Source organism: Microtus pennsylvanicus, chromosome 1 (genome assembly GCF_037038515.1).
Source record: "Microtus pennsylvanicus isolate mMicPen1 chromosome 1, mMicPen1.hap1, whole genome shotgun sequence".
Classification (NCBI taxonomy): Eukaryota; Metazoa; Chordata; class Mammalia; order Rodentia; family Cricetidae; genus Microtus; species Microtus pennsylvanicus.
In genome coordinates, this window is record NC_134579.1 from 118,590,236 (window position 1) to 118,602,391 (window position 12,156).

Here is a 12,156-nt window from a genome sequence, read left to right on the forward strand (position 1 = left end):
GCATGTGCTGGTACAGCTCTGTTCAAAAGACCATCCTCAGCACGAACGCCCCTCGGACAGCAGAAGCTTCCAGACTCCTCGTTTGATGAGATTTTGTCTGGCAAAGCGGTGCCCATTCCTCTGAGTTTGGGACGTTTCTGATGTCCCTTATGCAGAAGGCGGCTCTGAGCTCGCTTTGGAAATTTCTTTTTTGGGGACTGGGAGTGACAGCTCCTGGGAGTGGACAGCCTGAGAAAATTCTCAGAGTCTGTGTTTGGGTTGGGGCTGGGAGAGCCTGGATGACATCTAGAGATGGAGAAGATGGCTCTTCGGGTGCCTGCTTTACTGATTTGAGGAGGCTTCCTTTGCCAGCTTCATTCTGGGTGACTATAAACCTAGTTAAAAGTTAAGGGACTTTATTAACATGGAAGGAACAGTAAAGGCCCTGGAGAAATGTTCTTTAGCCTGAGAGAAGGAAGATGGTTTTGTCCAAATACCCTAAGATTTCCTGTATGTTTTAATGGGTGAGAAAGGTGTAACCTTGTGCTGAATGCCTGGACACACTACTAAATTGTGCTGGGAACTTCAGACTCCATACATTTCAAGTATGGATGTGTGTGTGTGTGTGTGTGTGTGTGTGTGTGTGTGTGCCATTTTGATCCCGTTGTCCTTTCATGTCTGTTTATTTGCAAGTGTGTGTATGTGAGTGTCTTCATGTGTGTTCTGGTACACATCTACACACACACACACACACACACGACAACCTTGAGAGTGTCATCATTCTTCAGTCTGTCCTTCCTTTTCGAGAAGGTCTCTCTCATGGGCATCTGGGCCTCACCAGCTAAGACAGGTTGCCTGGCCTGAGTCACATGTCCTTTGGCTGTCTCCATCTCTCCAGTACTGGAGTTAGGAGCACACACGCCATACCTGGCTTGTCATATGGATGCTGTGGATTGAACGTACTCTCTCAGGCTTCCATGGCAAGCACTTACTGACTGATCTATTGCCCCAGCCCACTTTAGCCCCCTGTTTCTAATAGGCAATGCGACTCTATTTGATGTGGCTGGTATTGCCCATTTCAGGTTTAGATGTGAGAGAGACCCAGTGTTTGTTGCGGTTTGAGAGAGCATGGGGGCAAGTTTCTTTGGCAAAGCAAAGGAAAGCAAGATGAAAAGAAAAGCCATCCGTGAGTTAGCCATTGGTTGGCCCTGGCGATATATCCCATGATGTGGAGACGCAGTCCCAGGGTGTGGCAAAGAAGAACTGTTGTTCCACTTGATGGACAGGCATGAACAGCTCGCAATCTTTCCATGAAAGCCCTGAATGACCCAGGTGGAAAGCATCGGTGGAATGCCTGGGGGTGGGGGCGGCAGAGAATGCCAGGCTCTTCTGAGTGGAGGAGACAGTACGGAGGGAAACAGGTAGGAGTGCCTGCTCTTCCACCGTCAGCCTAGGTGGCATGGAATCTCCCAGAAACCTCTTGTGAGTTTGCCTAGGCATTCGATTTTCCTGCTGTCCTTTCCAATCATGGAGGTCCATGCTCGTGTTGCCGGGTGCCTTATGTACACACCAGCCCCTCTAGTCTCCCCTGTCATTTTGTGAAGTTGGTCAGAGAGGCCAAGTAGCTCACACCCAGACCCAGTTACGAGGTAACAGAGAGACACTCATATCTAGGTCGTCCTGAGGCCCAGGTCTTTGGTTCAGCTACTCCTTTTAAGATGTGTGTCAAACTGAAGCCCCAGGATAGGAGTCCTTGTGCCTTGAGCAATGCCAGGTGGATAGCCGGTGTTCACGTCTGCCCTGCCGTCTGTGTTCCCTTTTCTCTCTCTCTCTCAGGGCATGTCATGAGAGATCATTGACATTGCTCTGGGGAAATGTCACTACCTTGCTGCAGTTTTCACACACACACACACACACCAATAAATACACGTTAACCAGCTCCAAAATGAACAGGCTTTGGGGGGGATCAGAGCTGGCAGCCCTGGGAAAATCCAATCACTTGGCAGTCAGTTACATACCAGGTATAGTGTCCCTGCAGGGACAGGGAATGAATGAGGCAGAGAAGGCTCCTGTCCTCAGAAAGGGGCATTAAACTAATAAGAGAAGCAATTACGGGTAGTAGGGTAGCAGTTAGTACTCAGGAAAGAGCAGGAAGGAAGGGGTGGCTACTGGAGGTCAGGGTGGGGAACTAACTTCAGGCAGCTGCAATCAATGTTTTGCCCCCATTCCATGCATACAATTGTCCTGAATCCTCCCTTAGCTTCAGTTCTGTTCTTGGCTAATATCTACTCCTTGTCCAGCATCTTGCTAGAGGGCGTTTTCTTCACCCCTATGATGGCTTGCTTGGCCCTCTAAGGTGTAGTTACTCTGCCTTTTCCCATCCTCAAAGCTAGCCACATAGTTTACCACCAGTGAGACCTGGAGCAACCATTTGTGCCCCAGTTTCTGCAACCATGACATCGATGCTAACACAGCATCTCCTGCGGATGCCATGGAGATGAATATGTGGGTAACTTACATTGACATCAGTGGAGCTCCCAGAAACCTGCCTGGCCCTTGATTGGCACCGTGAAGGTGCTGGGTGATCTTATGGCTTAATGGTCACCATGATTTAAGTGTGTCTTCCACCCTGGGCTCTGAATAGTATTGTGGGTAGTGTCTTCAGTGTTTCCCACCCTGGCTTAATCCCAGAAGAGCATAGGGAGGCTTGCAGAGGTACTGATGCCTGGCATTCTCCTCAAGCATACCTATTGTTTTGGGGTGGGTCAAACATGGGTGTTTTGTAAAGGTCATGGCAATTTTAATACTCAGTCATGATTGAGACTCTGGTCTAATCCACTCACCCCTTTTAATAGGTGAGTGGAGGGTTCTAGAAAAGGGCTTGATTTGCTTAAATGGTCATGCTGCAAGCTAGGGGCAGGAGTCTGGATTCCATCTCTTAGGAAGTTTTGTTTTCCAACATTCCTCCCACGCCTTGAATTGTTTCATTGGTTCTGCCCAGCAGAGAGGCTGCAGGCAGCCACGGGTCACCAGAAGCAGGAGGGCTGGATGCATGCTGTCTCTGCTCCATTCTTGAGCAGCTGCCAGTGTGGTAAGGACAGAGCATCCACAGAAAGCAGGTTGCTTTCCTCTGCAGCCAGGACAGTTGGGACTAGGGCGATGGGGGTGGGGCTCCTGCCCAGACCAGTGGCTGGATAAACAAACATGTGATTTCCCCATAACTGGGAATCTGTGCTGGAGATTAAAAGGTGAAGGCCTCTCCGTGAGTCATGGAGAGGTGACGAAATTAGTCACAGGACAGCCTCCTAAAAAGCCACACTTTCTGAGAAGTCACCTTATTGGAACCCTTCGCGGGTGGGGGACTGGCTCTACATTGACAGGGCTTATACACTCAGGATGAAAAATGAAAGGAAATCCCTCAGACAAGGACCCATTAGCTATGCCAACTTGCCCCTGGAGCCTTAACTGGCTTAACTGTCAAATGGAGCACCCCGAAAGTGAGGCTCCAGTGTGGGTAAAGGGCACGTGACTATTAACTCATTGATGGGTCTTAATGTCCTGGTCACCAGAGAGCCTCAGAAAAGGATGCTGGGTATGCCTTCACAACCAGCCTATTTAGAAAGAATGAAATCAGTGTGTGGGAGGGGGTGGTGACTAGCCACAGCTTTACCTAAGAGAGGTCACCCAGTCTCATGGTTTCCAAGGCAGCTTTTCATTGGGCAAGACACAGGATGAGTGGTGCACATAGCTGGTTGTGTGTGTGTGTCTGTGTGTCTGTGTGAATGAGTGTGTATGAGTGTGTGTGTGTGTGTGTGTGAATGAGTGTGTGTGTGAGTGTGTGTGTGAACAATTGTGTGTGGGTGTCTGTGTGAATGAGCGTGCGTGTGTGTGAGTGTGTGTGTGTGAATGAGTGTGTGTGTGAACGGTTGTGTGTGAATGATTGTGCACAGGTGTCTGTGTGTATCCGTGTATAATAGTGACTCACATGATAGCTGAAAAAAATGATGCTATGAACACTTTAAAATACAAGATTTTTAACCTAAAAAGTAGACACCCTTGAAAACTGGAGGATTGTGGCAACGCTGAGCCAAGATTCTCGCCTGGAAATTGTGTATTGTGCTCCCCACGTCCCCACAGCCAGTCCCGCCCACTCCCACTTATCCCCTAAGTACTTCCCACCTGCCCTGAATGGGGAGAGATGTTAAAGTTTGCCCTGGGAACCTTTCCAGAAAACCCCTGTGTTCCAAGTCAGCTCTGTTGGGCTGACCCCAGGACTCCCACTACCACACCTCAGACTCAGTACTGAAAAGCTAACTTTGCTCCTTAGCATCAGTTGAATGCTCTTCCCTTTTCATGTATTTAAGGAATGGAAAGTCTCATTTTGTTCCCGTAGCAGCTAAGGGAGGTGGCTGCTGCGAACCCATTCTACAGATCAGCAAATCAGTCATTCAAAGGCTGTGGCCCTTGTCCAATGCTGTATAGCTTGTAGTAGAAAGACCCTAGGTATTTAGGATCTAAAATCTTTGTCATAACATGAAAGTGTCATGACAAAAGCAACTCAGTTTAAGAGGTTAGATATTTACAAATTCTGGCACTATAGAGGAGAATTGGCAGCCTGTGGTTCTGAGTCAGCTTATCTGAATTGTGTCCTTGATTCTGGGTACTGTGTCTCTTGGGCAAGTTGCTTTGTTTTTCTACGCTTCAGTTTTCATCTCGTGAGGAAGGAAGTCTAATGTTGAGGTTTCAGGGATGGCTTACAATGAGATGACCTGGAATAGGTTTTCTGAGGGAACCCATAGATGTGACTAAAACCCAGGCTGGGTAGATGGCTCAGTTGATAAAGCATTTGGCTCACAAATGTGAGGAAGTAAATTTGACCCCAAGGCTTGGCCTGGTGTCCCACAGGTGTCACCCTAGCCCTGGGGGAGCTGGAGACTGGCTAATAATCCCGGAGGCTCGCTAGGCCAGCAGGGCAGCGAGAGACTGTCTCATTTGAACAGCACCCAAAAAATGACATAGCCTCTGCGTATGTGTGAACACACTTACCACACACGAACTTACACAAGGGTAGAGCTCAAGTGTTTACAGGTCTGTTTGAGAAACTGAATCGATGCACTGAGCCGGTGTGTGTGTGTGTGTGTGTGTGTGTGTGTGTGTGTGTGTGTCACAGCAGGTGGGCCATGAGAACTTCTTAACACTCCATCTTCCTTCTCACAGAAGACACAAGGTCACATATGAGAACATGATACCATGAACCTTTAACTAGAACATAGATGTGAATCCTGCAGACTGAAACCCTGGAAACCCTGGGTAGGCTGTGGCCCTTTGTAATCCTGGGGAAAGGACACAGCAGCTTCTCTCTCTCTAATGCAGACATTCTGTGCAGATGTTAGATGGTCAGGTTGAGCTGGGCTACTTGGTGATCCTCTGCTTTGGGATTTTTCAGATGGGAATCCCAGCCCCCAGTGTAGAGATGCCCTGAGATGCGCCAGCTCCCTTGAGCCAGTGTGGCAGAATCAGCTAGGCCCTTCGCCAGTGACCACTTGAGGAAATAACTTCACCTGGGGAGAAAGGCACAGTGTAGAGTCCTCATAATTTAGGACCCTTGGAAAGGATCCCCTGAGGGAGAAAGGGACACAGAGTCAGGCAGACACCATTTCTAAGAGTTGGGAGTAACAGTTCCCTTCCATGGGCCTCAGCTTTATCTGAAAACTAACAATACGACCTTTGTCACCAGCTTAACAGAATAATCCTATAAGACATGACTTGGCTGTGGACAACAGTTAGATTCAGGACATGGCTAAGACAGCTTGTTTTCCCCATCAGGACTCCAGGGACACTGGACTTGGAGAGTTTGAGTTCATCTCAGGATCCCTTGATGTGTCCCACATCTCAGCTATTCCAACCCTTGCATCAAGCCCACCATCATTCTTCTTCCTTCCTTGGTTGATATCCTTCCAGCAAAAGATACAGCCCCAGTACCCATCAAAACGGAGTTCAGAGCACCAGAGCAGCGTTCTCCCATTTGTCCTCCCCAGAACATCCTGGCCCTGGCCAAGTCCTGTTGCACAGCCGACTGAGGCCCAAGACCCACTGCTTCTACCCCCAAAGGAAAGAAAACCACAAAGGTGTACCATTGCTTTCTCTCTGGCTCAGCCTGTTAATAAAGGAGACATAATATTACGTGGCTGGAAAAAAAAAGATTCTCTCTGTATTTTTTTCAGTTGTGACTTTTTAATAGAAGTTGGTTCGTGTACAGGCATTTGAGTTCTTCAATTAATTTCCATCTAAATGAGGTTTTCTGGAGATAACCAGCGTTTTGGCTCCATTTGGGCTTAATTTGTATGATGGGGACCTCTGTTTCTGCCGGTTCCAATTCTCTGGTGACTCCAGCATTCATTGCCTGGGTGATAATTCCCCCACAACAGACAGCAGCACCCAGAGCTGAGAGATAGATGGTTTCTAGTAGCAATCCAAGGGGAGGGCTGGCTCCCCTCCCTTCCCAATACCACTCAATAAATAGGAAATAATAATAAATTATTAAATAAGTCATGTTCCAAGGGTAGCCTCACATCATGGTATTTACAATGCAAAATTACAACCACCAAACAAGAAAGGAATAAAGCCAAAAATCAACTCACAAAATGAAAACAGGGAGGAACAACAAAACCCAAATACACAAACAGAAAAAGAAGTTGCAGAGGGTTGGTGATCATGGTGTCAATGCCATTGGCTCATCAGTGAAGAACGGAAAAGGGATAGAGTTCTTTAAAGTGTTGTGCAGTGACGTTGTGTCTGGCCCAAGCCTCTGGTGGGCTGGCTAGCGGAGGAGGGGGGCATGTGCCATTTTAATATCAAATCAAATTTTCTCCCCATCAGAAGGGAAACCAAAGTGACAGACACATGCCCATGAGACCATTTGGGATACACACAGAAGAGAAGGGGCAAAGGGAACCTAGCACAGGGCTGAGGGTGTGACCCATTTGCTAGAATACTTGACAAGTGTGCACGAGCATTTGATAAGTGTGCACGAGAACTTGATGAGCGTGCAGGAGCACTTGACAAGCGTGCAGGAGCACTTGGGTTCCACCCCCAGCACCAAAGAAGAAGAAATATGGCAGAAAAGTTGGAAGCTGACCTTGAGAAAGACATAACTCACTGCTTTTTCCACCTTTGGTAGCACCCCACACTTGTTCTTCTTTAAGCAAACCCTTCTGGGAAAGAGAACGGGGCTGAGAAATGTAAGAATAGGGGCTCTCTGAGGCTGAGACCCAAACTCCTCCCCAACATCTATCTCCATTTTATTCTGCTCCAGAAAAGCTGAGTCGCCTTCCAAGGAGGTCTCAAAGAGAGCCTGGAATGAAGTCCAACTTTGGTGGACATGGATGGGGTTAGTCCACTTTCTAGCCACCCAGTAGGGATTCGGGTGCTATTTTTAGCTATTCCTAGGAATCTCCTTATAGCACTTCAAACCCCTTTCCTTCCCGAGTCTCAGTGGAACTCATTGTATTTGTTGGCTCCCTTGGGCCTCAGGCCAACATCCGAATTCTTTGCCAACTACCCCACCTCACTAAGTGGGAACCCTGGTCTGCAGTAAGGTGATAGTTAGCCCTATTGCACTCATGAGGAGCACGGCCACAGCGGGAAGGTCAAGGGGCTTTGGCAGCATGTTGCTTAACCTCAGCCTACACTCTCACCCATTTTGGAAGTTGGTGGGTGAATTACACCTTCACTGTGAGCAGTCTCCACAACACAGTGCGATAATCCACTGTACAAACATGACTATGGATTGCTTCCAAGTGGAGTTATTCCCCAGAAATGGAAAGTAAAGAGGGTAAGGTGGATAGATAAACCAGGGTTCCATGGTTCTAGTTAGCCAAGGTTAGCAGTGTCCTGGAAGGAGATCCATGTTTGCTGGGAAAGCAAAGCAGTATAGGGGAGAAAAGGAATGGGCAAGACAGATGGAGGAGGAGGAAGAGGAGGAGAAGAAGGAAAAGGAGGAGGAGGAGGAGGCAGTGCACCTAGCCTTACAGGTATCTAAACCAGCTTCTGACAATTGTTTCCAAGGGAAGAATGACGCCTTGCTTGGGTTAGAGTATGACAGCCATGTTAAAAAGTCGGGGATATAGCGAAAGTTTTACTAAATCCACAACTGGGCCAGGCAAGCTGACCTTGAAAGTCCATGGAGAATGACCACAGAAAGGGCAAGAGCTCGCTGTAGCCTGCAGCCAGAATCACTGCCAGCTGGTTAGGAGGGCAGAATTGATAAAGGTCTTCGGGACCTAGCTCCCAGAATGAGCTTAGAAATGACCTTTCTGGGGACGTCTGGCTGTCCCCTCCATCTGTACTTTATTGTCTAATTTTGGAAGTTGTTTTGTGCCACCCCAAATGGAACACAGGAAAAGGGCATTTGCTTTGGGTGTTTGGGTGTCCCCCAGGATGGCCCCAGCCCTCTTCACAAGACAGTGTTTGTCTACTGCAGACGATACAGGCACGTTTTCCAACCTCCAAAGCTGGGGGAGGGGAATTAGAGAGCAGGAGGAGAAGCAGGTGCCTTTCACTGATATCAGGAAGAGCACCATGTCTTCCCTGGGTTTGTCCTGCCTTTCTCTCCCACTGTGAGCATCAATCAAACCTCGTCAAATTGACACCTTGTCTCCAAGAGCCATGGGTTTCCCAACCACGAGGTAAGGGCTCTCTGATGCGTGCCACTGATGTCTCTGAAGACTGGCCGAGACACGGCATTCTGACTCTAAGCAGTTAGCCAAAGATTTCCTGACTCTTTCACGTTTGCGTAGCTACATTCTAACGTCAGGCCCCGGCCTTGGATTTAGGCTCATGGACTCTGTGGCTGACCTCATCCTTCAGATACAGTAGTGGTGCAGCATGTGTCTGAAGAGCCGAGGCACAGTCCTGCACCTCACTGGCAGCAAGCTGAATAATGAACCTTGGGACTCGTATATTTCCCGGTCAGTTCCAGAATGTTCAGGGCTTAAAACATTCATGGGAAAGACCAAGATGCCTCTGACCTCTCCAACTGCAGCCATAGCAACAGGATATATATTTTTTTAAGCACAAATAATTTAGAAGACCATCCCACCAAACACATACACATGATCACATATCTTGACACACAATCTCTCCGAATAAATAAATAAATAAATAAATACTGCTAATGGTGAGAAAGAAGAGCTCAACACATAAATAATAAATAAATAAATAAAAATAAATAAATATAAAGCTTGCTAGGAGCCCTGGGCAAAATGGTCCCCTAGAAGGGTTTGAATGAAGATAGTCTGTGACTTCGAGAGAGGCCCTCATGCCTTCACAAGCTGTCCTGCTGAGGAGGTTTGGTGGCTCCTGGAAGCCTCTGTCTCCGTGAGGGAGATGAGGCGGGGTTGGCAACCTGGCAGGGATGAGGGTTATTTACAGTTGCTGTACATGCCCTCCTGGGGCACCGACTCCTGTGCCAGGCACCTGCTATCCGGCCTTCTGTGGTGTCAGCTTAGGCATCCTTGAGTCTTGGTGGGTGGAGTTTTGGTCTGGGCTGGAAGCCATGGTAGGAAGGCCAGTATGGCCACAGGTGCTCCTCCTTGCCTACCAGATAACGAACTTCCCTGGCGCTCGCTGGACCCCTAGGCTGATAGGTTGGGAAAGATTGGCATGGATCGATCATTGCTTTTAAGATGGGACCCCTCCCCCCAGATGTTTCCTTGGAGCAAGCGGGATGAACAATGCTGGGTCGTGGCAGCCATCGTGTCCCAGTGTCCGAAGTCGGGGGGAGAACCTCTTTCTCCATGTGCCCTGGCCCTCAGCTGTTGCCACCACAAACTCAACACCTCCTAGACTCTGGAAAGCCAGGCAGCTGGTGAGGGGGATGCCCGTGGGTTTATTTTAAGGACCATCTCCCTGGCCTGCCTGTTCCCAATGTCTCCTGCAGACAAAGCAGCTGATGGTGTTTGTGTGTCAGAGGGCAGCTTGCCCTTGCCCTAGGGAGGAGGAAGGTAGAGCGAGGGCAGCAGCAACCACTCAACTTTCCTAAGCTGACAGCAAACTCAGAAGCCAGCAGGAGCCCCGAGCCAGGGACCCCTCAAGTCCCTCTATCAACAGGCTCTCTGGATTTCCATCTTTCCCCAAAATATTGAGCTACATGCAGTGTCCCCGTCTTGAGAAAATTCCTGAGAGGCAAAGAGAATGGTCTCCATGTGAGATGGTAGGTGTCAGCCTGCCCTGGGTAGAATCCAGGGTGTGGCCGTCTGGGCAATGTGGAGGGGGCTGTCAGGCGCCAACTGGAGGGCAAGGGCAGACTGGCTGGCGCTGGAGGCTGGCTGCTAGCCACAGCAGCGGGAAGGCTCAGCAGATGGTCCCGTGGAATCACGTTGGTGCCAGCTACTGGGGAGGAGGTGAATTTGGGGAATAGGGCTGTGGCCCAAGGTATGCTGACTGTCCCGTCATCTTCTTATCGTTATGGGGTCACAGGGCCCTATGTAATGGTCTCCACAAAGCTGGAAGCCGCTGCAGTCCCTTCCCTGACCAGGCTGACATACTAGGGGGCAAATTACCTGACTCTTTGCTGCTTGGAATAACTACAGATGCCATGTCCAATCTTAACCCACATCGACCTTCCCTGCTGATGTCTGCTTTCTCCCTGAAGGACTCAGGAGTTCCCAGCCTTTGCCCATGTTGGGAGGTGAAAAGCCCTGAGCTATTTTCTTGGACTTCACCCTTGGTCTCCTCTCTTTCCAACACTGGGATCCAAAACGTGCAGCCATGAGACTAAAGGAGGGGAGAAGGAGGTCGGGGTGAGGGATGGATCGACCCTGGCCTCCAGTATACAGCCTGTGAGCAGTGGATGGGTGGAACATGTCACCGCGTGTCTTGGCCAAGCTTAAACTTTTGAGTCATGGATGGTAGCTTTCCACAGGTGGCCTTCTCCGTCGGCCCAGCTGACCCTCAGGATGATGCTGGTAAAGGCTCCTAGCAACTTGGCAAAGGAACAAGAGTCCCTGTATCCCGTCCCACCTTCCCAGGAACGCACAGAAGACATGAGCCAGAAAGCCTTCGTATCTGTCACCAGGGAGCTGGCATGAAGAGCAGGTAGTAAGGACACAGGCAGAGTACAGAGGGGTCGTCCCGGTGGGCAGCTGGCTCAAAGGAGGGCCCTTGCTTAGCGCCTCGTGCTGGCATAGCTTTCCGCTGAGCTGTAGCTCAGGCTCCGACTCCGACTGCGGCTCCGGGAGCCCAGGCTGAGGCTGCGAGAGCTGGAGCTGCGGCTGGTCGGCGTCCTGCTCCTGGTCTGGCTCCTGCTGCGGCTCCGGCTGGGACTCCGGCTCCGGGAGTAACTGCGGCTGGCAGAGCGGCTGCTGCTGCTGCTGTACCAGGAGGAGGCGCTGCTGAGGCTGCTGGATGAGGAGGGGCTGGGTCGGTAGTAAGGGATGGGGCGTTTGCGGGCACTGTAGAGATCAGAGATAGGATGTGGTGAGGGCTCAGCTCTCAGGGAGCACCAGTGCTGTTCCCAGAAAAAGCAACGTCCTCCCATCCCCCCAGTTTCTTAGGGACAAAAAAAAATTTAGAAAAACTCCAAACCCCAACAAAACCACAACAAATTCCTCCATTTCTTCTCCTCTCATAATTCCGAGACCAAAGAAAAAGCCTGGCTTAGTACTGTTCTATCCTGAAAAAGCGATAATGTCACTAAAAAAAAGTCAACCAATCATTCCTGGGCTCAGAGTTCCCAACTGGCAGCACACAGTATTTGCATCAACACTTTAATTGAAGTTTTATTTTTCTATTTTTACTTTTACTAGAAACTCCTATTTCTAGTAGGTTCTATTTCTGGGAGGGAATGGCTGGATTTTCCATTTACTGTAGTACATCGTTTCTTTTTTTGAAATAAGTGTATGGAGTGTGCCTATGGGGAGGGGGACTGTGGGAAAGGGCATATTGAATTTTAAGGAAATGAAACACATCCATGACTGTGGATGCTCAGATGCTGGGAAGAGAGCACTGTGGACCACGTGACCAGGCAACCCCATCCATCACCCCGAGTCTCCTGTTCTTGTCTTGCCTCCTGATCCTCTGCAGGAGGGATATAATTGACTTCCAGAATTCCTTCCCATGTGGGTCTCTTGAATGAGTGGGATGTCTGGAAAGATAACCTAGTTTTTTTTTCCCGGG

The 12,156-nt window shown here is 49.4% G+C and overlaps 1 protein-coding gene across 1 annotated transcript in view; it reads right to left on the reverse strand.

Moving 5' to 3' along the window:
- Window positions 1-6,191: 6,191 nt before the first annotated feature.
- Window positions 6,192-12,156, reverse strand: part of Srrm4 (serine/arginine repetitive matrix 4) — a 152,799-nt gene continuing 146,834 nt past the window's right edge. The window contains exon 13 of the mRNA XM_075981849.1: window positions 6,192-11,432. Coding sequence (XP_075837964.1) covers window positions 11,147-11,432 — 286 coding nt within the window. The 3' untranslated portion in view covers window positions 6,192-11,146. The remainder of the gene's footprint in view (window positions 11,433-12,156) is intronic.